The sequence below is a fragment of the Macrobrachium nipponense genome, chromosome 18, assembly GCF_015104395.2.
Source record: "Macrobrachium nipponense isolate FS-2020 chromosome 18, ASM1510439v2, whole genome shotgun sequence".
In the NCBI taxonomy this organism is placed as follows: domain Eukaryota; kingdom Metazoa; phylum Arthropoda; class Malacostraca; order Decapoda; family Palaemonidae; genus Macrobrachium; species Macrobrachium nipponense.
This window is the reverse complement of record NC_087211.1, coordinates 50,560,899-50,588,108: the sequence shown is the minus strand read 5'-3', so window position 1 is coordinate 50,588,108 and position 27,210 is coordinate 50,560,899. Positions and strand designations below refer to the sequence as shown.

The following is a 27,210-nucleotide window of genomic DNA, read 5'->3' as shown; positions in this document are numbered from 1 at the left end:
TATGTGTGTGTGACCGTTCTCCTCTCTGCCCTTCAGCCTGGTCTCAGATTATATATATATATATATAATATATATATATATATATATATATATATATATACATATATATATGTGTGTGTATATATATATATATATATATATGTGTGTGTGTGTGTGTGTGTGTGTGTGAGTGTGTGTGTATGTGTATGTGTATGCGTATGTGCGTGTGTGACATGCATACATACATGCATCCATATATATATATATATATATATATATATATATATTATATATATATATATATATATCAGGAAGACTTAAAATAACGTTGGATACGCGTGCAAGAAAAAAAGATAAAAAGTAGCGAAAATAGATTGAGCGCTTATCGCTATCCGTGCGTGTCGAGCAAGTTAGCGATCTCTCTTCGAATTATGTCCCCATAAAACTGAAGCTGTGAAAGAAACGGGTTATAATCAGCCTACATAGCTACATGTTGTCCTCTCTGGTTAGATTTTCACTGCCTCTAGCTGGCAGGATCAAGGCTGTCTTTATAATGAACGCACAGAATCGGGAAACGTTTACAGAGAAATGGCACAAAAGGCCAGTAACGTGCGGACATGATTATAATAATTGATTGATTATATTATTTTAGTACTTCATTTGCGTGGCATCATCAAAGATCGCAGACGCCCTAGCATATCAGCAACAGAAGGACAGGCAACTGGGGAATATGGGAAAGCTGGAAGATGTGTACCAGAGTATGAAGGTTAGTTGCTCAATAAGGTGAAGTGTCGACAGAGGAATACCAAGATGCGAGCGGTGGTGTAAAGCTGAGCTCATTAAGATGTGATTTGCTAAATATCGCGTATTTGGGTAAAAGGATGCGAAGTTTTACGAACTTGAGCGCTGATGGCATTCGAGATTCATAACGGATATTTTTAAAAGACCAGGAAAGGCATAGATTGTTCTGAACAAAATTTTAACTGTTACCTGCACAGGGGGGGACACGTAATAACAATATTAGTATTTGTACGTTGTTACGTAACTTTGTAAGCAAATAAAGTACCGTTAAATTATCTTTGTCATTTAATAAGCTTCTATTGGCAAATGACTTAGAACTAGTAAGTGATATTAATGGTATGCTAGATGCAGTGATCACTCACACATCGCTCTTTCGCTGATGGTCCTCCGACTTCATTAGGAACTTTTGAAATTTGCAGCAGACCCTTTCATTGCGTATTGTGGCATGTCGATGACCACCGAAGTTGTGACGCCGTCGTTTCAGTAGGCAGTTCCGTGATCCTCGAAAGCAACCCTGCCCCTCATTTATAGAATAGGTCAGCGATGCTCATCAGTAGCAGGTGAGTTCAGAGCGAGATAAACAAAGACTTTGTTTATATTTTTTTTTTTCCAGCGTCGAATCTAAACCGGTGCTGCAGACGTATTGTTGGCGTAACTCAAGTGAGCCTATTGATGAACTGCGACTACCCACGCACTGATTTTATAGTTGCCTCATTTTTGTTTGTTTTACTTATTTTCACATTTGCTTTTTGTTACACTAGAACGTGAGTGAGTCCTGGAATAGACTGAGAATTATAAAAGCATTTCAAAGTCTCCGGAATTGTTTGATGTTAGGTAATCAGGGTAGTATATTTAGGTCAGTGTGATCATTTGCTTTGTCAGCTCTCATTTTATCTGTTCATTACAAATCATATATTTTTTAAATTTGCTTAGAAATATTTTACCAGATCGGTTAATGTCGGATGCAAGCGTTCCTTGATTTTAGAACTTTTGCCTCGAAAATATACTTAATACCGACTGACTCTTGAGTAACATTTACAAAATGAGCTATAATTGGTGTTGTTTCCTGCTGCGCCTTAGATTTAATTATAACGCGTTATTCATCGGTTTTAAATTTCACATAAAGTAAGCTTTATTAGCAAGATAATTAAAAGATAACCGTAAAAAATGGTAAATACCCAACCTACCCACCCGTGAATCGTTTTGTTTTTGGTGAAAAGATTAAAAGGATGAATGCGGAGTCTGGAAGGCGTTTCGTTTCCATGTTCTTCCGACCGTAATCACTGCTGTATCCTAATGCTCCCAACCAATATAAGTCCCTTCTCCCTTCCCCCAATCCTCCACACTCCCACATACTCTCCGACAGACCAACCAACCCCCCCCCCCCTCTTTTAGCTTCTTAGTTGGATCCTCCCACCCTGCTTTTTTTTCCAGCTAACGTATCGGTTACTGAGCCACACCTATACGCGATCACAGTCTCACCTGCGTTGCAACGTGTGTTGCTATTGCATATTGAGGATTATTGCTGTCATTGTTTCGCGCGTGAAGATGACGTTTGCATTATCTTCGGTGTTTATACCTTCGGTATTCACACATTCATTTGGTGTAAGAGAATTGAGTGGTGGCTTTGCCACTCTCTTCCATCGTGCAAATTGAAGGGGATGACATGTACGTAGTGCTTATCTAGACGATACATCATCTGGGAGGTTTGGTTGTGCAGGAATTTCACGTTTTACTCAATGAAGTATAACTGGCGCCTCTCATTATATGATCCTCCCGCAAAAGTGTAAAAGAGTATTTATTGTTTCTCCATTTCTCGTCTAATGGGGAAGACTTTTTTTTTTTCTTTTTTTCAGCCTTCGGATAAAACTTTTATTTCTTGTTTTCGGGGACATAATTAGGGCTGCTCTTGGAAAATATTCCGTCGCGTTCTTTGATCTTTTCCTCCAGTAATTCGATTCAGTCGGAGCCTTTAGCCCTATCTCATAATCAGGAGAGAGAGAGAGAATGGGTGGGTGGGTAGAGGGTAGAAGAATGCGTTTAAACATGTGGTAAGTTGAAATTTACCGTTCAGAAACTTTATGATATATTATATATATATATATATATATATATATATATATATATATATATATAGTATATTATATATATATATATATATATATATATATATATATCTAATATATAATAATATATGTATTTGAAATACATATATATCATAAAGTATCTGAACGGTAAATATATATATACATATATATATACATATATATATATATATATATATATATATATATATATATATGTGTGTGTGTGTGTGTGTGTGTGTGTGTGTGTGTATATTTATATATATATATATATATATATATATATATATATATATCATTTTAATATATATATATATATATATATATGATATATGTATATGAAATATATATATCATAAAGTATCTGAACGGTAAATATATAAATATATATATATTTATATATATATATATATATGATATATAACATACATACAACATACATATATATATTATATATATATATATGTGTGTGTGTGTGTGTGTGTGTGTGTGTGTGTGTGTGTGTTTTATGAAAGTTCTCACTTGGGGAAAAAATTCACACATTCAGAAATGATAAAATACATCTTGAATCTCGCACAGAAAAGTTACATTTCACTTGATGAACGAACCATGACTGCCCTGTTTGTGAAGCCTCATTGCGGGATACAAAGAATGATAGTAAAACCTTTATACGCTTCTGGTAACATCCACTCGCCCTGTTTTATTCTTCTCACTCTGTTCCAGCTTTTTTCGTCCTCCATTTTTTCCGTCTCTTATAGATGGAAACTAGGTAAGCATTACATCTGCATACAGAAATTGCCATTTGTAGCGCATTTCGGATCAATCAATTGGCGGAAATTGAATGACTTCTGAATAAGACGGCCGGTGCGATGGAAAAGGTTTCCGGGGGGAGAGGTAATGGAATAGGAGCTACAATGAATAAATAATGGAGACCCACAATCGACTGTGAAGGAGACGACGGAGGAGGACTCGCAGGCGCAGACGAGCGCAAAGACGCTGAAAACTGCTTAGCTGCTTAGAAGCATTGCCATCATTCTGTTTATATGCATAAAGCGACTAATGTCTCGTAAATTTTCTTCTCAGAGTCTCATCCATCATTCAGGATTTCAGGCGTTATTTAAATGTCTGATTATTGAATATATGTGGATAGTTGGGAGAGAGAGCAAGACAGCGGAGAAATACAAGAGGTGTAACGTATAGTTCTACTTAGAACTAGGTTTTTAAATTCATATACCTTCACGGACGATGCCAGACCCCATTTTGAACAGTGAATGTAAGGTCACTGGAACTCTGAAAGAAAATACCTTAGGTCATGTTGGATGTCAGACGAGGATAGTTGATTTTCCTGAGTTTGCTCTGGATGCGGTTTCAGGTCAAATGGAGGCGTCTCAATGGTGCTCACTCACTCCCTCACTCCTTCCGGTTTTTGGGTTTCATTGAGGCCCATTTCCTCTTTTATCAGACTACATGGTCTGTTGCAAGCGCCAAAGAATGGTTTTTGGGGGATCAGGAACGATATTGCCAAATTAGTCCCTTCTCGTGTCAGCCATCCCGTAACACCCTCCGGGCCACCACATCTCAAACTTTTGCACTGAGGAGACCACCACATATTCCGCAAGGCTTGACAATTTTCCAATCTCCTGTGTTCCCTCATTCCCATTATATCCCTTTTTTTAAAAGGCGCGATCCTACTGTGTCTTTTCTTTCTATGTAGGAGCTTGGTAATTAGCGGCCCTCCTTTCGAAAACGGCTTTAATTCAGCGCATGAATCTCTTGGTTTTATGATTTAATAGTCCCCCAGACGAAAGTATGGAGGCTTTTGAATAGGCTGTGTTAGGACATGGAATGCTTAATAAGTACTTCATAACTCTGGTGCGTAATGAGCTCATCATACACTCAGTGTTACTATAACTTAAAGCCACGTATCCTGGCTATAGCTTTTCTGATATATAAATATATATATATATAGTGTGTGTGTGTGTATGTGTCTATACATTTTCACGCATATCTACAACCATACTGAAGATACTTATAGTCAGCTCCTTTTTTATGAATCCTGCATCATTTTAAAGCTTATGTTTCTTCTTAGCCGTGGGTGGATAACGCCTCAAACATTTCATAACCATACATGAGCGTAATTTTTCATATTTTCCTCGCTGAGAAGGATAGAGAGAATGCGTTGGCTTACGATCCACAGCTGGTTTCGATATTAAATATATGGATTTTGAATGTAGTACAGCGTGGCAATGTAATTATAATGATAGATATCCCTTTGTGTCGGTAATCAGATTCGTTTTTACGTAACGTATCCTACTGAAGTCCAGGGTTCACGGAAAAATCACCCGGGTGTAATTATTGACATTAAAATTTAATCACAGGCTTCTCATTGGAACTTCAGATGTATGGTTAAATATTCAGAATGAGGGTTATCGGTCTTTCCCGTAATTGTATATGTATTTTCTTTGATAATTGCATGTAGATAACTAGATTAATTAGCTGGGACTTGTGTAGTTGTCATATATAATTTATTATGATATATATATATATATATATATATCATATATATATATATATATATATATATACATATATATATATATCTATATATATAATATATAATATATATATATATATTATATATATATTCAGACCAGATTCTCTTCCTAGTGAGGTGGGCAAGTGACTGCAGTCCGTAGGTCCGGAGATAATGTGGAGGAGTCATACTCACTGCCAAAATTCCATACTTGATGTAATTAAGATTCTTACACAACCGATAGGTTAAGTTAATCCTCTTCGCTTTTTGTACTGATACCATCTGGTCGTCGGTTATTAGTATCAGTGTAGAATTATGATTCCATGATGTTTAAAATTAGTAATTGTATGTGGGTTTTACCGGGAATAAGTTTACCATGAAGAAACCTTGAACATAAACTATTGGGTGAAATGCGAATAGCCAAAATACTGCCACTTTTCATCATTCTGATACTCAACCACTTGTCAGACTTAGTAATGGCATTCTTTTAAAGAGACAGAGGGCAACTATTGTCCGCATTAAGTAGTCAGCTGACATGAGACAAGTCATAAGACAGTTGTTACCTTGGGGAAGGTAGACAGAGTAGTTAATGAGATGCTGATAAGGAGACACGAGAAGTAATGTGATGAAAACATTCATTAGCTGTTACGGTCCAGGATTAATGTATATATATCATTGTGACATTTGGAAGGTTGAAAGCTTACCATAAAAGAAAACCAGGAATTGAGGGGTCACTACGGCAAATGTTTGTCCACGCACATTCTCTTGAATACTACTGAGCTAAAGGATATGTATATAGTCCTCCATGTCTTTTATTGCCATTTGGCTAATACAGAAGCCATCTATGCCGTCGGGCCGAAATTAAAAAGGATGACCAGTTGAACAGCACCTTAATCCGGGTTAAGAGAACTTCCTTGTTCTACACTTTAGTCAAGTCAAATGCTGGCTGATGACTTTTCTCTATCCTTAACTCGACCACAATCACCCAGACAATGACATCACAACACTGTCCTTATTTTGGGACGAGGCGGACGATCCCTGCGCTCTAAAATTCCTGGTTAAGGTCTTTACTGAACCCCCAATGAAGGAGACTCCTATTTCTACTGAACCCACAATGAAGGAGACTCATATTTCTACTGAACCCCCAATGAAGGAGACTCCTATTCTACTGAACCCCCAATGAAGGAGACTTCTATTTCTACTGAACCCCCAATGAAGGAGACTCCTATTTCTACTGATCCCCCAATGGAGACTCCTATTTCTACTGAACACCTAAAGAGACTCCTATTTCTACTGAACCCCCTAATGAAGAAGGAACCTCCTATTTCTACTTCAACCCCCAATGGAAGGAGACTCCTATTTTCTTACATACGAACCCCCTCCAATGGAAGTGGAGACTCCTATTTCTACTGCAAGCCCCGAATGAAGGAGACTCCATTTCTACTGAACCCCCAAATGAAGGAGACTCCCTATTTTTACTGGATCCCTCAATGAAGGGACTCCTAATTTCTACTGAACCCCCATATGAAGGGAAGTGCTTATTTCTAACTGGAAACCCCTAATGAAGGAGACTCCTTATTTCTTTACGCTGAACCCCAATGAAGGGATCCTATTTCTACCCTGAACCCCTAAATGAAGGAAGAACTCTTTTCTTACTGAACCCCTAATGAAGGAGACCTTTTTTCCTATTTTATTGATCCCTGCATGAGGAATCCTATTTTCTAACCCCTTGTACCCCCATGAAGGAGACTTATTTTCTAACTGAACCCCTAATGAAGGGAGACTCCTTATTTCTACTGAACCCCCAATGGAAGGATCCTTCCTATTTAATTACCTAGCCCCTAATGAAGGAAGGGATTCCTATTTCCTTACTGGGATCCCTTTCAATGAAGGGAAGACTCCTATTTCGTAATAAAGGAGCCCACCCCTAATGAACCCCAAGGAAGGAACTCCTATTTCTACCCCTGAACCTTTCCAATGGAATGGGACTCCTATTTTCTATGAACCCCTAATGAAGGAGACTCCTATTTCTACTGAACCCCTAATTGGAAGGAGACTCCCCTACCTTCTAAGCTGACCCCTAATGAAAGAAGACTCCTATTTCTACTGAACCCCCTAATTTAAGGGACCTCCTATTTCTACTGAACCCCTAAGAAGGAGACTCCTATTTCTACCCCTGACCCCCACGAAAACCCCCAATGAAGGAGAACCCCTATTTTCTACTGAATCCCTAATGAAGGAGCGCCTAATTTCTACTAACCCCTAAGGAAAGAGACCTCCTATTTCTACTGAACCCCCAATGAAGGAGACTTTCTATTTATACTGAACCCCAATGAAGGAGACCTCCTATTTCTACTGACCCCCAATAAAGTAACTCCTAATTCTAAAATGAAAAAAACCCCTAATGGAGACTCCTATTTCTAACCCTGATCCCCCAATGAAGGAGAACTCCTATTTTCTAAACTGAAACCCCCATGAAGGAGACCACCGATTTCTACTGAATCCCTATGAAGGAGACCCTATTTCTACTGACCCTTAATGGAGGAGACTCCTATTTCTCTACTGAACCACCAGTGAAGGAGACTCTATTTATCCTGAACCCCCTTGATTAAGGAGACTCCTGTTTCTAACCCCTGAACCCCCTCCATGAAGGAGACTCCTAATTTCTACTGAAACCCCTCCAATGAAGGAGGACTCCTAATTTCTTAACTGAACCCCTGATTGGAAACTCCTAATTCCCCTAACTGAACCCCCAATGGAAGGGACCTCCTATTTTCTTTACTGAACCCCAATAAGGGAACTCCCCTATTTATAACTGGAAACTCGCCCTATTAAGAGACTCCTATTTTCTCTGAACCCCAATGAAAGGAGACTCCTATTTCTACTGAACCCCTAATGAAAGGAGACCTCCTATTTCTTTACTGAACCCCTAATGAAACTCCTAATTCCCTAACTGACCCCCAATGAAGGAGACTCCATATTTTCTAACTGAACCTCCCCCAACTGAAGGAGACTCCTAATTTTCTAACTGAACCCCTCCCCCAATGAATGGAAGACTCCTATTTCTACTTGAAACCCCTTAATTGGGCAAACTCGCCCTATTTTTCTAACTGAAACCCCCATGAAAGGGAAAGACTCCTATTTCTACTGACCCCCAATGAAGGAGACTCCTATTGTCTACTCCCAACCCCCTAAATGAAGGAGACTCCTAATTTCTTACTGACCCCTAATGAATAGACTCCTGTTTCCCCCTAACTGAACCCCAAATGGAGGAACATCCCTATTTCTACTGAACCCCTAATTAACGGAGGAAACTCCTATTTCTACTGATACCCCCAATGAAGGAGACTCCTACTCTTTTCTAACCTGAACCCCTAATGAATGGAGACCCTTTTCCTATTTTCCTGAACCCCCTGAACCCCCAATGAAGGAGACTCCTATTTCTACTGATCCCTCTAATGAGGAGAGGAGACTCCTATTTCTACCTGACCGCCCAATGAAGGCAGACACCTCCTTTTTATAACTGAACCCCCCAATGAAGGAGACTCCATATTTCACTGAACCCCTAATGAAAGAGACTCCTATTTCCTTACGAACCCCTAATGAAGAAGACTCCTTACTTCTAACTGACCCTAATGAAAGGAGACTCTATTTCTACTGAACCCCTAATGAAAGGAGACTCCTATTTCTTACTGAAACCCTATGAAGGAGACTCCTATTTCTACTGAACCCCGCATGAAGGAGAACCTCCTATTTTACTGAATCCCTAATGAAGGAGACTCCTATTTTCTACTAACCCTAATGAAAGAGACTCCTATTTCTACTGAACGCCCCAATGAAAGGAGACTCCTATTTATACTGAACCCCCAATGAAGGAGACTCCTATTTCTACTGAACCCCCAATAAAGTAGACTCCTAATTCTAATGAACCCCTAATGAAGGAGACTCCTATTTCTACTGATCCCCCAATGAAGGAGACTCCTATTTCTACTGAACCCCCAATGAAGGAGACTCCTATTTCTACTGAATCCCTAATGAAGGAGACTCCTATTTCTACTGAACCCTTAATGAAGGAGACTCCTATTTCTACTGAACCACCAGTGAAGGAGACTCCTATTTATACTGAACCCCCTATGAAGGAGACTCCTGTTTCTACTGAACCTCCAATGAAGGAGACTCCTAATTCTACTGAACCCCTAATGAAGGAGACTCCTATTTCTACTGAACCCCTAAATGGAAACTCCTATTTCTACTGAACCCCCAATGAAGGAGACTCCTATTTCTACTGAACCCCCAATGAAGGAGACTCCTATTTATACTGAACCCCTATGAAGGAGACTCCTGTTTCTACTGAACCTCCAATGAAGGAGACTCCTAATTCTACTGAACCCCTAATGAAGGAGACTCCTATTTCTACTGAACCCCTAATGGAAACTCCTATTTCTACTGAACCCCCAATGAAGGAGACTCATATTTCTACTGATCCCCCAATGAAGGAGACTCCTATTTCTACTGATCCCCCAATGAAGGAGACTCCTATTTCTACTGAACCCCTAATGGAAACTCCTATTTCTACTGAACCCCCAATGAAGGAGACTCCTATTTCTACTGAACCCCCAATGAAGGAGACTCCTATTTCTACTGAACCCCTAATGAAGGAGACTCCTATTTCTACTGAACCCCTAATGAAGGAGACTCCTGTTTCTACTGAACCCCCAATGAAGGAGACTCCTATTTCTACTGAACCCCTAATGAAGGAGACTCCTATTTCTACTGAACCCCTAATGAAGGAGACTCCTACTTCTACTGAACCCCTAATGAAGGAGACTCCTATTTCTACTGAACCCCCAATGAAGGAGACTCCTATTTCTACTGATCCCCTAATGAAGGAGAGGAGACTCCTATTTCTACTGAACCCCCAATGAAGGAGACTCCTTTTTATACTGAACCCCCAATGAAGGAGACTCCTATTTCTACTGAACCCCCAATAAAGTACTCCTACTTCTACTGATCCCCCAATGAAGGAGACTCCTATTTCTACTGAACCCCTAATGAAGGAGACTCCTATTTCTACTGAACCCCCAATGAAGGAGACTCCTGTTTCTACTGAACCCCCAATGAAGGGGACTCCTATTTCTATTGAACCCCCAATGAAGGAGGCTCCTATTTCTACTGATCCCCCAATGAAGGAGGCTCCTGTTTCTACTGAACCCCCAATGAAGGAGGCTCCTGTTTCTACTGAACCCCCAATGAAGGAGACTCCTATTTCTACTGAACCCCCAATGAAGGAGAACTTCCTGTTCTATTCTTAACCCCCAATGAAGGAGGAAAACTGTTTCTTACTTTGAAAACCCCCAAATGAAGGGCCTCCTGTTCTAACCCTGAACCCCCAATGAAGGAGGACTCCTATTTTACTGAACCCCCAATGGAAGGATACTCCTATTTCTACTGAAGCCTCCCCCAATGAAGGAGGCTACTGTTTTACTGAACCCACCAATGAAGGACGGCTTTCCTATTTCTATTGAACCCCCCAATGGAAAGGGGGAGGCCCTACTTTATTTCTACTTGAAACCCCCAAGAAGGAAGGCTCGTTCCTAATGAACCCCAATGAAAAGGAAGGATCCTATTTCTACTGGAACCCCCAATGAAGGAGATTATGTCCTATTTCTACGGAAACCCCAATGAAGGAGATCCTGTTTCTTACCCTGAACCCCCAATGAAGGAGGACCTCCTGTTTCTTACTGAACCCCCAATGAAGGAGGCTCCTGACGCCCCCAATGAAGGAGACTCCCCCGTCTACTTTTCTACTGAACAATGGAGGAGGACCCCAATATGGCTACGACCCCCAATGAAGGAGACTCCGTTTTCTACCCTAACCCCCAATGAAGGAGACTCCTGTTCTACTGAACCCCCCCCCAATGAAGGAGGCTCCTGTTTCTACTGCAACCCCCAATTGAAGGACGACTCCTATTTCTACTGAACCCCCAAGAATGGAGGATACTCCTATTGTTTCCTACTGAACCCCCAACGAAGGAGGCTCCTGTTTCTACTGAACCCCCAATGAAAGGAGGATCCTAGTTTCTCATTGAACCCCCCAATGAAGGAGGCTCCCATTTCTACTGAACCCCCAATGAAGGGAGGCTTTTTACCTGTTTCTAACTGAAACCCCCAATGATTTAAAGGAAGGCTCCTATTTCTACTGAAAAACCCCCATGAAGGAGGAACTCCTATTTTCCTACTGAAACCCCCAATGAAGGAGACTCCTGTTTCTAACCCTGAACCCCCCAATGAAGGGAAGACTCCTGTTTTCTAACTGAACCCCAATGAAAGGATGTGCTTCTGTTTCTACTGCCCCCAATGAAGGAGACTCCTATTTTCTACGGAACCCCCCAATGAAGGAGACTCCCTATGTTTCTCACTTGAACAACCCCCAATGAAGGAGGCTTCCTATTTCTACTGATCCCCCAATGAAAGGAGGCTCCGGTTTCTACTGAAAACCCCCACCTGAAGGAGGCTCCGTTTCTATGAACCCTCCCAAGAAGGACGAACTCCCTAGTTTACTGAACCACTCATACGTTAATTTTGGAAGGACTCCGGTTTCTACTGAACCCCAATTGAAGGAGACTCCTGTTTCTACTGAAACCCCCACTGAGGAGGCTCCCCTGTTATAACTGAACCCCCAATGAAGAGACTCCTAATTTCCTATGAACCCAAATGAAGGAGACTCCTATTTACTACTGAACCCCCAAAGAAGGAAGGCTCCTTCCCCCTAACTGAACCCCAATGGAAGGGGCAAGGGCTCCTATTCGATTGAACCCCCAATGAAGGAAGGGCTCCTATTTGTACCTGAACCCCCAATGAAGGAGGTACTGTTTTACTGAACCCCCAATTTGACGGAGGCTCCCCCGATTTTCCCTAATGAACCCAATGAAGGAGACTCCTATTTCTACTGAACCCCCCAATGAAGGAGGACTCCTATTTCTACTGAAACCCCCAATGAAGGAGGGACTCCTGTTTTCCTACGAACCCCAATTTGAAGGAGGCTTACTGTTTCTAACCCCTGAACCCCCAATGAAGGATGACTCCTATTTCTTACTGAACCACCAAGAACAGAACTCCCTAATTTCTAACTGGAACCCCCAAATTGAAGAGACTCCTATTTCTAAACTGAACCCCATTAAAAAGGTAAGGAAGGAATCCAAATTCTAATATTGAACACCTAATGAAGGAACTTTACCAATTTTCTACCTGAATCCTCAATTGAACGGAGACTGACCCTATTCCCTATGAACCCAACTGAAAGGAGACTCCTTTATTTCTACTGAACCAACCCCCAATGAAGGAAGGACTAATAGCTACCTGAACCCCTAATTTGAAGGAGGACTCCATTCTGAACCCATGAAACCCTAAGGAAAGGTAGAACCTCCTACTTTCTACTGAACCCCTAATGGAAGGAGACCTTTATTTCCTTACTTGAACCCCAATGAAAGAGAGGTCCTGGAACCCCCTAATTGAAACCCCAATGGAAAGGAGACTCCTATTTCATGAACCCCAATGAAGGAGACTCCTAATTATACTGACCCCCAATGAAGGAGAACTCCTATTTCTATCTGAATCCCCCATAATGAAGGAGACTCTATTTCCTACTTTGACCCCAAGAAGGAGACTCCTCCATATTTATACTGAACCCCCAACGAAGGAGGCTCCTGTTTTTCTACTGAACCCCCAACTTGAAGGAGGCTCCCTATTTTTCGATTGAAACCCCCATGAGGAAGGCTCCCCCTATTTTTACTCGAACCCAATTGAAGGGAGGCTCCTGTTTCCTACTTTGAACCCCCCAATGAAGGAGGCTCCTATTTCTAACCTGGAACCCCCAATGAAGGAGCTCCCTAATTTTCTTTTACTAGAAACGTCAACCCCAATGAAGGAGGACTCACCGTTTCTTTTTACTAGAACCCCAAATGAAGGAAGGACTCCTGGTATTCTACTCAGAAACCCCCAATGAAGGGAGGCTTCTGTCTGAACCCCCAATGAAGGAGGGGAGACTCCTATTTCTACTGAACCCCTAATGAAGGAGACTCCTATTTCTACTGAACCCCCAATGAAGGAGACTCCTATTTATACTGAACCCCCAATGAAGGAGACTCCTATTTTTACTGAACCCCTAATAAAGTAGACTCCTACTTCTACTGATCCCCCAATGAAAGAGACTCCTATTTCTACTGAACTCCTAATGAATGAGACTCCTATTTCTACTGAACCCCCAATGAAGGAGACTCCTGTTTCTATTGAACCTCCAATGAAGGAGACTCCTATTTCAAATTCTCAGGGATTATCCAACATTTAAACTTGTATTCGGTAACATTTTCATTGTAAATCCCTCTCCATATATATATTTAATGTCTTTCTACCTTATTTGTGTGACAACTCACTTTATGATGTGTCCTTTTTCTGAAACTTTCTGGTAGCGTATCAGTGACCAACAAGCCTGAAGGTTTCATTGTCATGCGTTGGCAACTTCAAGTTAAGAAAGCAGATGAGCCGTTGACTGACCAGTAGGTTGCCACGGCCTATAATGCTGCTTTTTGTCTTAAGGAAACTCTTTTGTCATTGTTTACGAATGAGCTTTGAAGTTGCTGTTGTCTCTGTCGATATCTGAAGGGTATTTTCTTCCACCAGCCTTGGACGACGATTTTGTCGGTTTTACCGATAAACTGTTACTTGCATTGGAACTGTCATAGTTATCAGTGGTTTGTCTTTAGCCTAGCTAATGATATTGATGAATAGCCCGATGCTGCTTCTGTCGAGTGTGTCACTCAGTATAAGTATTAACCTACACACGGTGTTCCATATTTGTAATTTCTCACAAAATTTGTTGATACCAATTCAGAATTTTAACTATATCTTTTAAGTAGTTGTATATATACAAATATATAGAGATGCGTATGTGTATACATGCACCTGTATGTATAGACGCGCACACAAATACAGTTGTATATGTATATATGTGTAGATTAGCTTCCTAAGACGTAAGAAAGTAAGGTGACTTATTCAGTGCCAGTTAGATCAGTTACACCTTACGCCACATTGTCTTGTTTTCAGTTTTAGTTCCACAAATAATGCTATATTATTATTAGTATCATTATTATTAGTAGTAGTATCATTATTATTATTATTATTATCATCTGTTTATGTATAAATATATTTGAGCTATATCCTGACAGTTTATGAGAATCAGGCTGGTAGCTGGTAGCTGGTAGCCCCCCTCCCTTATTGTGGTTGTCACGATGTGATTTTGTTTTTTGCATTCTCGCTGCCTTAGCTAAGTCCACCGCGGCCGCCACCAAGAAGGGTAAACCTTTAAACACCAACCACCATAACCACCACCTCAACCACCATAACCACCGCACCACCTATATATATATATATAAATATATATCTTGATATATGAACTTGTTTTGAATTATGCTGCTGCTGCTGCTACTCCAGTTAAGAAATAACATCCTCTTCCGTGCCACCTCCTCCTCTTCTCCCTTGAATTATTATTCAAGACTGCAACGATAAATTTACACATTTTTCGTTTTGCCCCATTGTGTATATATCTGCATACATGCATTTCCACATACATGGTTGTGTCTATGTATATATATACATATAACTCCGTATCATGTATCTTTCATACTCTACTTACCTCTTGTTTCACAACCAGTCCACCTCCAGACCTCTAACCCACTATGTATCACCGCTAACCACCAGTACCATTAGTTCTTTATTATTATTATTATTATTATTATTATTATTATTATTATTATTATTATTATTATTATTATTATTATTCTTACTATCATTATTATTCTTATTCATAGATCCTGCTAACTCGAACCTTACTTGATTATTGTAAAACCACTGTTTTATATATTTGGTTATTATTATATTATTGTGATTGTTATTATTATCATTATTATTACTATTATCACATTGCTCGTTGTATATACGAATTTTGAATATTTTACTTACTGTTTGTGGTTCCATAGAACATGCACATTTCACAAGGTTTTGTATATATTTTATCATCATAAATGTCAAGCCCAGAATTTACAGGAAGGCCTCATTGTCATTTCTGCTGTTCATGTGACGAAATGTTTTGAACAATTGGAATAAAGGCAATCCAATTTCGCCGTGGCTATCCAAAGGTTGATGTTGGTGAAGCCTTTATGCTTAAAGAAAAAAATACAGCTTTTGAGGTACTTGAGTATTCAATACATCTTTTAAATGCCAAGGAATTTTCCAGTCATTTTTCCATAAGTTTTCATGAACTATGTTAGATTTTGTTGATTTCTAGCTCTGAACATTTTATTCTTTTTGTATGTTTTCCATATTAACAATTTGTGTGGTTTGGCTGTATGTGCGTGTATGTATGTATATATATATATATATATATATATATATATATATATATATATAAATGTGTGTGTATGTATGTACATAATTCTTATTGATGTGTGTGAGAGAGAATGTTTATTGTATGTGCACATGTACAGACATATATATACATGTGTGTGTGTGTATTATGTGAAATTATTAAAAAAATTTGGGTTGGGAGAAAGGCCCCAAAAAAATAGAAATGGATGAGAAGAATAACTTTTTCATCGTGTAAGATTAAAGGTGACAAACAGGACTAACAATTATTAATGGAGTGCAAAGGTAATTAGTGTACTGGGCGAAGATATGGTAGGATTTTGGTTCAGAAAGTACCGACAAATGACACGAGTTAATAAGAGAACCTTCTGAATTTAGTACTGATAGAGGAAATGCAAAGGATGTTGTTGATGTATGTTGTAGAAAATAAGTGTCGTGCGATATAAAGTATGCAAACGACGAAAGAGAAAAATATGTTAGAAATTTGAGGCAAGGAAGTGACTGGTTTGATGCAAATACGGTGGCTGTTTATTGTGGGGGGTGAGAAAATGAATGATGATTTCAGTGTGGAGAGGCTGGTGTCAGCAGATGGTGCGAATATTGAGTGGGGATAGTGATGAGACATTGCAGAGACTGGTGAAAGAGTTTGCAAATGTTTGCACAGAAGAAAGTTGAGAATGAATATGAGAAAGGGTAAGGATGTGAAGTAAATGGAAACAAGGAAACGGCAATAGATGTGAGCGGCGGGTGGCTGAAGAAGGTGAGTCACAGGGGTGTGCAAGAGATTGGAAGTATCTACGGAAGCCAAGGATGGAATGTATGTAAGTTTTGTGATAAGGTTTGTAAAGCCAGCTCTCCTTAGGTGGATGGTGGAGGCCAATGAAGGAAGATGTTTGCTTAGTACACTGAAGGTTTAAGAACTGAAAGGTTGAGGGCAAAAAGAGTAGCCTAAGTGCAAGGGCTGGTCACATAGTTTTGGCCTAGTTTAACCGTGTAGAAAGAAGTGAAGAAGGCAGGTTTGTGATAAGTGTACAATTATTCTGAATTGATATAAGGAAGTCACAGTGTTTGAAAGATAGAAGTGGATGTCGCAATGTGTCTCGGGTAATTCGAAACCCTGCCAATAAGGCTTCCGTGAAGGTGCCGTGAGGATGAATTTTGTCAATTTTCTTTACAGGGAGTTTATCAGGGATTGAGCAGTTAAATTAGGAATGTGGTAGTGATTGCTTTGTTGTCTTTTCTGTTAGAGGAAAGGACATAAATATTAATACACACATACATATACGTCTTTATATGTATAATATATGTGTGTGTATATATAGTAGTAATATATATATATAATATATATATATATATATATAGATAGATAAATATATATATATATATATACACATATATATATAATATATATGTGTGTTTATCTTTCTGAGTTTGTTATACTGTATCATTTCAATATGTCGTAAAAATTAAGAAAAATGTGATGGTAGTGTTTACATTTCTCTAATTGCATTTGCCCTCTATGTCTTCCTTTCCTCAGTGAACTTTGTGAAAGAAGGCAGCCATCTACTTTGAAAGAGCTCGGTAAAGAGTACCTATTTCAATTCCCACGGCTCCGTCAGTGTAAATACTCAGTCATGAACCCCCCTCTAGAACCGCTTCAGTAAAATTCCTCAGTGAACGTTCTTTTTAATAGGTGGTTTTTGATGCCCTGAACTGCTTATAGTTTTCATTTTATTTATTTTTTCACATTACTGCCTGCTGAAGTAAGGAGAGAAAGAGGAGTTTTGATAAAAGGGGATCTTGCTTCTGTTAAAAAAAAAGTAGCAGATATTTTTACAGATATCGTAGGAGTTGCTTTCGTGAGATCATCATAGTTTGAGAGTTTAAGTAGAATTGTTTTTTTCTTCTTTTGCTGTTTAATTTGTCATCTACTAAATCTTATCCAGTTTTCTGCAACTGAATCCTTCACTCCAGCTTATTTTGAGTACGGCCTTTAGAGTACTACTGGATATATATATATCGATATATACATTACCTGTTGCCGAGTGTGTGTGTACTACCTATTGTAAACAGACCCTACTGCATAGACTTATTTTTAACTAGTGTCATGACGATTTACAAATAGCAGTACATTTTAGAATCCCGCCATATTTTATGAGAACTGATAAACATTTGAAGTTCTGTTCGTTAAAACCACATGAAAGATGATTGTTTGAAGACCAGCAGTTAAGACGAGCGTGTATTCCAGAAGCATTCTTTGCGATTGTTCCTAAATTCAATTCCTTCAGTCGGCTGAGAGTCCAGCAAACATCTTTGTGGTGTTACGTTTGTCGAATTTTGTTTTCCTCTTCTAATGATTTAGTTATAAGCATCGCCATCCATTGACTTTTTAGAGGTTCTTGATTAGCTGCCCCCTTAAACGTTTTAGTTTCGTTTTTCGTAAGAATTTTGATTACTCACCGTAAAACTGCTTCATATTGAATTATTTCTGTTCATGACGTAGAACTGTGATCGATAATTAATGGGGTTTCAGCTGAATTAAAAGTTGATAAGAAGGATTGTGCTTTGTGTATCAGCAGACGATTGGCAGTCCTGCAGAAGATCACAATTTTACTTCAGGAATGTTTTAAACTTTTAATTCGGCTACATTTTAATGATATCCAGTTTTTTGTCATAAATTCCAAACACATTTTTATGTACTCCTTTTATATTCCAACTGTTTGTTTATGAGGATATGCCTTTTGATATAAATAAGTGCCATTCTTTACTTTTAGTATGTATATATACTATAAATATATATAGACATATTTATATAACCCCCTAGTTATTATTATTATTATACAGTATTACTCATTTGTTTACATTTTCTGCTGCTTAGCGAAACCCCCCGCGGGAAGGAGGGGTAAGCCCAACCCAGTCATCCTCACTCCAGTGTTATTATATATATATTATACTCTATTCCATGCATTATACTCTATTGATGATGATGTTCTCTTCCGTTTTTCGTTGTTACTCCCACCTATACTATGTCGCCCGCTGGGGACCTCTCGCCCTCACTGGTGCTGGTGATGGACCGACTGCCTCGGGGTCGGCGGCCTTTTAGTCACTTGTCACTTGTCTGTCAGTCAGGCTGCAGTTGCCAACAACTCGAATTTGCTGCTTCACTTTTCTGTGTGCATGTAGTACATTGCGGATATGTGTATCTATATGTAAGCTACAGTACTATAGTGAATATTTAGCTCTGTAGGTATGTGTATACATAAATACACTATATATGTGTATGCATACGCATTCATGTATGTATGTGTATATTATACTATAAATAATTATATATTATAGAATTATATATATATTTTATATATATATATAATATCTTATATATATATATATATATATATATATATATAAATACATATATTATTATATATATATAGATATTATATATATATATACATATATATTATATATATATATATATATATATATATATTATATATATATATATATATATATATATAGGTAAGAAAGTACAGAAGTTACACATTATATTTCGCGGAGAGTTTCCATCATGTGATTTAATACAAAATATATGCATATATATATATATATATATATATATATATATATATATATATTATATATATATATATATATATATATATATATATATATATATTTGCATATATTTTGTATTAAATCACATGATAGAAACTCTCAGCGAAATATAATGTGTAACTCCTGTGCTTCTTACCTGCACCGCTTAAAGAGACTTGTTGCAGAATTGTCATCTTGCATTCGCATAAGCACTAAAACTGTCTCTAAAACTGTCTCATGATTTTGGCAGCAAAGGCCAAGAAGCCCCGAGGCGTTCTAAAAAGGCAAAGGTGATGACGAGAGATCCCCATAGTCACCATCTGTGGGTCTTACCTGTCGCTCATGTTTTTCTTTTTCACTTTATTTGAGTTATTATTATTATTATTATTTTAATCCGTATGGAATTGCCAACTGGTGACTTGGGCAGATTTAGTCCGCTCGTCTTGTGTACTGGAGACCCGGGTTGAGGGCGTGGCTCACAAGGAACGACGGGGTCGGTGCCAGATTTGGGGTGGCATTTGATTTTGGTTGTCTTTAGTTTTTTTTTTTTTTTTTAGTTTTTTTCTAAAGTTCCTTTCCATTGGTTTTGTTTTACGGGTTCATCCTGATGATTCTTTTGAGCTCTTTATCAAACGTTTGCCTTTGGTTTGCGATTGATGGGTTTACTTTCAGTCGATGTGTTTTTTGTACCTTTTTTTATGTTCAACTTTTCCCTGCTGCTATAGGAATTTGCATGCTTGGTATTTCCGGCCACTGTACTTTTCTATTTGTTTGTTTGTTTTTATTTTGTTCATAGTCATCAGTTGTGTTCCTGTTTTCCTTTCGCTTCCTGAATCACGACTCCATTCTGCTCCTCCCTCCCAACCTTTCCCTCCTCTCTGAAGACTCCTTTCAGGTACACTGTCCAAAAACTGGTTTTTTATTATTACTATTATTATTGTCATTAATATTATTTTCCCCTCTGGAAACACTAGTCAGCAACAAAAGTGATTTGTTTCATTTCTTCCCCTCAACCACGAAATATCTCCAAGTTTCCTTTTTGCAATTTCCCTTCGTCTCCCTCACTCGGTTCTGCTCTCTCCAAACTCAGACTTTTTTCCGCTGCAAAGGTAACTTCGTCCTTAAACGCAATTTTTTTCTTTTCAACCACGTGTTTTATAGCCAAGTCTCACTTCTACATGTATGTGTAATCTATCTTTGCTATCTTTCAAGTATATAGAGAGATATATCTCCCCGCTTTCATTATATTGCTGACCTCTCTTCAAATATTCGAGTCTGTCTCTTCGTGTGTATTTGGTTATTTGTTGCTGCTGCTGTTGTTGTTATTATTATGATTTTGAAATTTTGGAAAATAAGAATCAAAATCATTTTTAAGAATCTGAATCGCCGTCAAGCCACAGGGAAACAAATTCCAAGTAGATAAATGATCAGAGGAGTAAAATTACCTTCAAAACATCTTCCCTGTGGACCTTTGAGTCATCTCTTTTTGTGTCGCCAAAGAATGTCACTGTATTTGGAGAAGAACCGCCAGTGAGCCATGGCCCATCAACTCTGTCCTAATATATCTGTTGTAACATTTGTTAGTGTTGATGTTTTTTGGTTTATTCTCTCTCTCTCTCTCTCTCCTTTTCTTTTTCCCTCTTTGCTAAACAAACTGACACATCTTTTAATAACAGTAAACAGTAGATGACATGATCACTATTTTATCTGACTTGCTTATGTTTTTTTTTTTACTCTCACTAATTGGCTGCAAATTTGTTTTATGTAATATTGAAATTCGAGACATTCAAATTTACTTACATTTATGATTGTGTGTTTTGCCATTTGGATGTGACCCATTTAAGGATGATCGCTTTGTTGAATTGACACATTTCATTCTCTCCAACAAAATCTTTATTATGAAATTTCTCTCTAAATTTCTTTTTAAATCAGAGAAAAATTAACCATATAGTGCGTTTGCTCTTTCTTTCATTGCTTCTTTTACAATCCTAATTAACTTCATTGTGTCCTGTGATGATAATTGTAAACTGATACTTGTTTCGTGTCATAGCAAGCTGTTATTATCACTATTATTATATTTGCTCTTTTTGACTGTCATCAACTCAGGCATGGTAATCATTGATTCCTTTTACTACTTCAATTTGTCTTATTCTAAAATCCAGTACCATTAGTTTAAGGAGCATAATGACTTTATATCTTATATATTCCAGACATTCTATTTTGCAAATTTTACGTGATTAGAGAACCGCCCCACGGTAGGAAAGAAATTGTTCTTTTCTAGTTATCAGTTCAGAGAATATTAGTCTTGGAGCAAAATTGCCGAGATCACGTTTATCAAGTGTTTTTTAGGTCAAAATCTTGTCAATTATAGAATTTTGAGTTTGTCAAGAATCCCTTTTTTACACAACACATGCCATGTTTTCACTATGAATATTATTATCGCTATATATATATGATTATGGTTATCACTGTGAATATTGTTACCATCATCTTGCCTCCATTAGAGAAATTGTTAGAGAAACACCCCCCTCCCCAGTCCAGCTTTTTTCTTTTGCTCTCGAATCTTGCCAAGATGGACTTTGGGATAATCCGATCATTGATTTCCCTGTAGGGTTACCAACCCCTCTTCGGAGTCCCAGAGCTTCCCCGAAGAACTCTCCTCACGTCTCCCCAGCGGCCTCCCCGAGGCATTCGCCCATCATATCGGGCAGAGTCCATCACAGGCACACGGGGTCAAAGGGGTGTGCTTACAGATGCGTCCACGGGCACCTCTGCGGAGGAATATCACTCCTCCACATTTCTGTGCTCTGCGTCCTTCTGGGGATCACGCTGCTCGTCGTGGGACTCGTTCAGTTAGCACCTGGTGCAGGTGAGTTCCTCTCAAGTCAGTCGGAATCTTAGCAACTTTTTTCTGTTGGGTTTCTTTATTATACGTTGAAGGTGAGTTCTTACCACTATATTTTTGTTCACTCAAAATTTTTTACTACTACTACTACTACTACTATTATTATTATTATTATTATTATTATTATTATTATTATTATTATTATTATTATTATTATTATTATTATTATTGTTTTTTTCTTTTTTTTAATACTTTGAAAAATCGTCAGAATGATTATGGTGTTCGATTAAATCTCAGTCATTTTTTTTTCTCCTCGCTTGTTGAATTAAATTTGTTTCGAGTTCTGCATTTATCGATACTTCCACATTTGTTGTTCCTTGAAGAACTGGAGGTTAACATTCCACACAAGGAAACTTTAAGTGCATGTATGTTGAACACATTTCCCCCATAAGGTTCCTCGTACTGGTGCCTCATAGTTCCCTTAACGCCAAGGTGTCTGACTTCTTGGCCCTCAAACTCCTAGGTCACGGCTATAGGAATTTCATTCTATGATACCTCGACAGACAGAACTGGAGCTGATAGACGACGTCTCCTGTGAAGGAGAGGAGTTCTGTCATCCAGAAAATACAGATTTGGCCAGAGAATTCCTCAGTAAGGGAGTGAATACTCCGAAAGAAAGAACAAACCCATTTACCCTTGGTTGTAGACTAGGATTTTGATCCGGACGTGTTTCGTAACAGTTCATGACATGGACTGGCTCGGAGTGATCAGAGGAATGAGCTGTCGACAATGGCAGAAGCAAAGCGAAGCATTTATTATATTTTTGTTCTACAGTTTCCCCTATGTCGTTTTCGTCCCGAAGAAGTAACATTTCCCGTTGATCATCGGGAAAACTGATACAGAATTTAATTTCTGTGACCAACACGACCCTTCCAGAGACAAGAATCTGTAACGTTAATCACATTTATGGGGTAAACGTTTGGATTCTTGTTTGGTTTGCTTTTTGTTTTTCATACTGTAGATTGTAGTTAGAAAGTGCAGAAAACATTGCTAAAGTTTTCTTATTCAAGGATCGTCTCAAATAGATTTAATATTTTTCTTAGTAAATTTGTTAGCAGTAAAGCTAGTGAATATATTCATTTAATGGTCACTAGGAAAGCTGCCTTTCATTTTAGAATGTTAAAAGTAAGCATTCAAGTTAATAAAACGAGAATAGAGACCGCAAGTAGGCTCTGTAACCTTTTGTAGTCCGCAGTTATATTTTCTACTCTTATTATCTACCAGAACTAGTCCTTCAATAACAAGTTTGACGAATTGATGATGCTCTCACGTTGTTAGTTGTCTTTACTGTCGGACAGAACAACTCCAAACTTTTCTCTTTCCTCAACAATGCTGTTTGTCGGGCATTCATGATTACTCACGTGAGAGGAGAATGCAGTTTCCTGTATTCTACAGTCTACCAGATTGTCCTCTGGTCTTCCTGTCGCGCGTTGCAAATTAAAATAGTTAGCATAGAAATGAAACCAGTAGTTTTTTCTGTGTTCTGTTCACCGAAGGATAAAGGACTGCACTACAAGTATTTTTTTCATCATTCTTTCCCTCGACTTACGTCTTTTAACACAGTTTACTTTGGAAATCATTCGGGACTTAAGCTCCTGAAACAAAATATATTTTGATAACATGTCTTTCTTCAATATTTATTTCTTCTGCTCGAAGAAAAGCCAGTCAGAGGTTCATTTAAATCTCTGTGGATTGTGCATCTATTCTTCAGTTGTCAAGAATGCTCTTTAGAGAAGACTTAACAATAGCCATATGTAACACCACTAATTTTAAATGAGATGTATAAAATGATTTCACAGAAAAAGAAATTGAGATGATTGCTTTTCAGAGGCAGTGCAAGCACGTTTTTTGGCAATAACTCTGTAACGAACACTCGTATCAGAACGAGATTTTGCTATAGTGTATTACACCCAGTGCCGTAATTTATAAGGGTATCGTGAATCACTAATTGTAAAGAATAACGACACTTGTCCCTGTACCAAGAGGCAAAAGCTCCATTAGCTAGAAATGGATACGAACACAACAGTAAAAAGCTCCGCCTACCTTCTCCCCCCCCCTCCCCCTCACCGCCACCCCGTCCTTCCTCTTTTCCTCACCTTCCCTTCTCTCTCCCTGAAAGTTGCTTCAGTTTAAACTTATTTTGTATGATTTTTCTGTTTATCTATCTATCTATTTATCTAATAATATACATTGTTGTATATATCTAACGATCCAGTTGGTTGTTAGATGCCAGTTTACTGATTTATTTATGCACTGATCCGCTCATCTCTCTCTCTCTCTCTCTCTCTCTCTGTGGTAGTGGTACCTACTGTAAATGAGAGATATGTGATTGTATGGTGGAGCAGTAAAACGATAGACACTATGATTTATGGTAGAGCGACTGTTGTATGTGCATCAGTATAATCAATGGTTTAACTCTAATGAATGTCCGGTAGAAAGGCTCAATTTTTATTTGTAACACAAAATAACTATAACCAGTTACCTATTCAAACCAATCTGAAGGCAATTGGCGACTTTTTCTGGCTAAAAAAGTTGAAAAGTTGCGTGACAAACGAATTTCAGCAACCGTGCCGACAGTTAAGTTCTGTGGTGCCTATATCTTCTTCCTTCGTAATACAAGTACTATATTGCCGATACCCTGAGTCCACATGAGGATTACGAAAAAGGTCACCAACCACAAGTATAAGAGTCGCTTTACTATAAATCATAGTGTCTATCGTTTTACTGCTCCACCATACATTCTGATATCTCTCTCTCTAATAACCATTTACAGTAGGCACCACAACCAGAGAGAGAGAGGGAGAGAGAGAGAGATTAGCGGATATCAGTCAATAGGCAGGTAACAACCGAGAGAATCGTTAGACATATCCACCAATGTAAACTATTATTAGATAGATAGATGAAAAAAATCGTACAAAATATGTATTAACTGAAGTAACTTTCAGAGACAGAGAGATAAGCGGATCATTGCATAAATAAATCAGTCAACTGGCAGCTAACAACCGACTGGATCGCTAGATATATTCAATGTATATTATTAGATAGATAGATAGATAGATAGATAGATGGAAAAATCATACAGAATATGTTTAAACTGAAGCAGCTTTCAGAGAGAGAGAAGGGTAGGTGAGGGAAGGAAGAAGGGCGGGGGTGGCGGTGAGGTGGGGGGAGAGGATAGGTGGAGCTTTTTACTGCTGTGTTCGTATCCATTTCTGGATAATGGAGTTTTTGCTTCTTGGTACAAGGACAAGTGTCGTTATTCTTTACGATTACTGATTCACGATACCCTTATAAATTACGGCACTGGGTGTAATACACTATAGCAAAATCTCATTCTGATACGAGTGTTCGTTACAGAGTTATTGCCAAAAAACGTGCTTGCAGTGTCTCCGAAACCCATAGTAGTTACCTCGTGCTATATGGATTATATGGGGTGGAATAGTATCTTCAAGAACCATTAATTTAATGCCATGATGTCAGATGGAAACAAGGTATATTAAACTTTAAACCTTCTTGTGAAGACTATCTTGACTGTTTTAAAACATATGTATTATTAATTTAGATAATAAAAACCCCAGTATCGTATGTAAGAAACCATTTGATTTAGAGAGATTGTTTGTGCTTAACTTCCCAAGTCGTGTTGTTCTGACCAAAATAGAAGTCAGAGAACTATTTTCTTCATAACTGGATTAGTTAGTACTTATATCGAGTTTTCATGCTAATACACTTGATACTTTTGTCTCTTTTATTTTTTTATGAATTTATTTTACTATCATTTTCACTCCGTAAAAGCTGTATTCAGGAAGTTCTGCTTTATTTGTCTGTGATACTTCAGATGAAAGTGGACCCTGCCATAGAATCACCAAAAGTAAAAGATGTAAAGATTTAGGGGAAGGGAAAAGGAAGTAATAAATGTATTTATAAGTAATCCCCAACCTTATGCATGACTGTGAAGTCTACTGTGTTTGCTGCTACTTGCCTTAAGGAAAGTTGGTAGACACTCCACCAATTTTCAAAGCATATGTGAAAAAGCAGACTTGAAATCTTCCCGTGGACTGACTTATCTTTTTGTATGGTCTGGACATATGACTTCTTCTTCTCTTTCCAAAGTAAGAAAACACATCTAATATACTAAAATCAACATTTGTAAGAAACATCATACATTGACCTTGAAAGTTTTTGAGAAAACTAACAGTCACAAGAGGGAGGGGCAGTCTTAGTAACTGTATTGATTACGGATGTGTTATACCACTGCAAACATGCATATTAACTTGGCTGTGATTATCTGCATACCAGGTTCATAATTAATAGGAGGATCAGTGGATCTAGGAATATCAAACATGACTTGGGGAAATCACCCTCCCCCAGCTCCCAAGGAAGTAAAGTATCACTTTCATTCCTTTTAATGTACCTCCGTTCATATTCTCTTTCTTACATCTTACTGTCCACCCTCTCCTAAAAATTGCTTCATAGTGCAACTGCTTTGGGGTTTTCCTCCTGTAATATCTTTCAAACCTTTTACCGTCAATTTTTGTTTCAGCGCTGAATGGCCTTAGTTGCCCCAGTGCTTGGCATAATGCCAAAAATCTTTAGAAATCAAAAGCAAGCTAAAGTATCTTGACTATGGATATTAAACTGCCCCTTTGACTATCGAAATCAGCAGGAAGAAAATCAGGATTCCCTTGGTTTAGCTTGGGAACTTAAGAGCTGGCGACTAGCTAAATCTGGTAACAGCAGCACCCAAAGATGTCTCATTGCTTACAGACCTTTTAGGATGTCAGTTTTATTGTAGTTTGGCCACCCAGTAGGTAAGCTTCTCCTTCATTATGGCAACCTGAAAACTAGAATACCCAGCATTTCTAAATGTGTGGGAAGACTTTGCCAAGTTTACTTTTG

At 38.3% G+C, this 27,210-nt stretch overlaps 1 protein-coding gene across 1 annotated transcript in view; it reads left to right on the top strand.

The window, feature by feature from the left end:
- The window catches only part of LOC135196579 (uncharacterized), a 266,337-nt gene that overhangs the window by 80,755 nt on the left and 158,372 nt on the right, over window positions 1–27,210 (top strand). Inside the window, exons 4-6 of the mRNA XM_064223420.1 lie at window positions 17,353–17,396; window positions 18,694–18,717; window positions 22,021–22,278. Of these exons, the coding sequence (XP_064079490.1) occupies window positions 17,353–17,396; window positions 18,694–18,717; window positions 22,021–22,278 (326 nt within the window). The remainder of the gene's footprint in view (window positions 1–17,352; window positions 17,397–18,693; window positions 18,718–22,020; window positions 22,279–27,210) is intronic.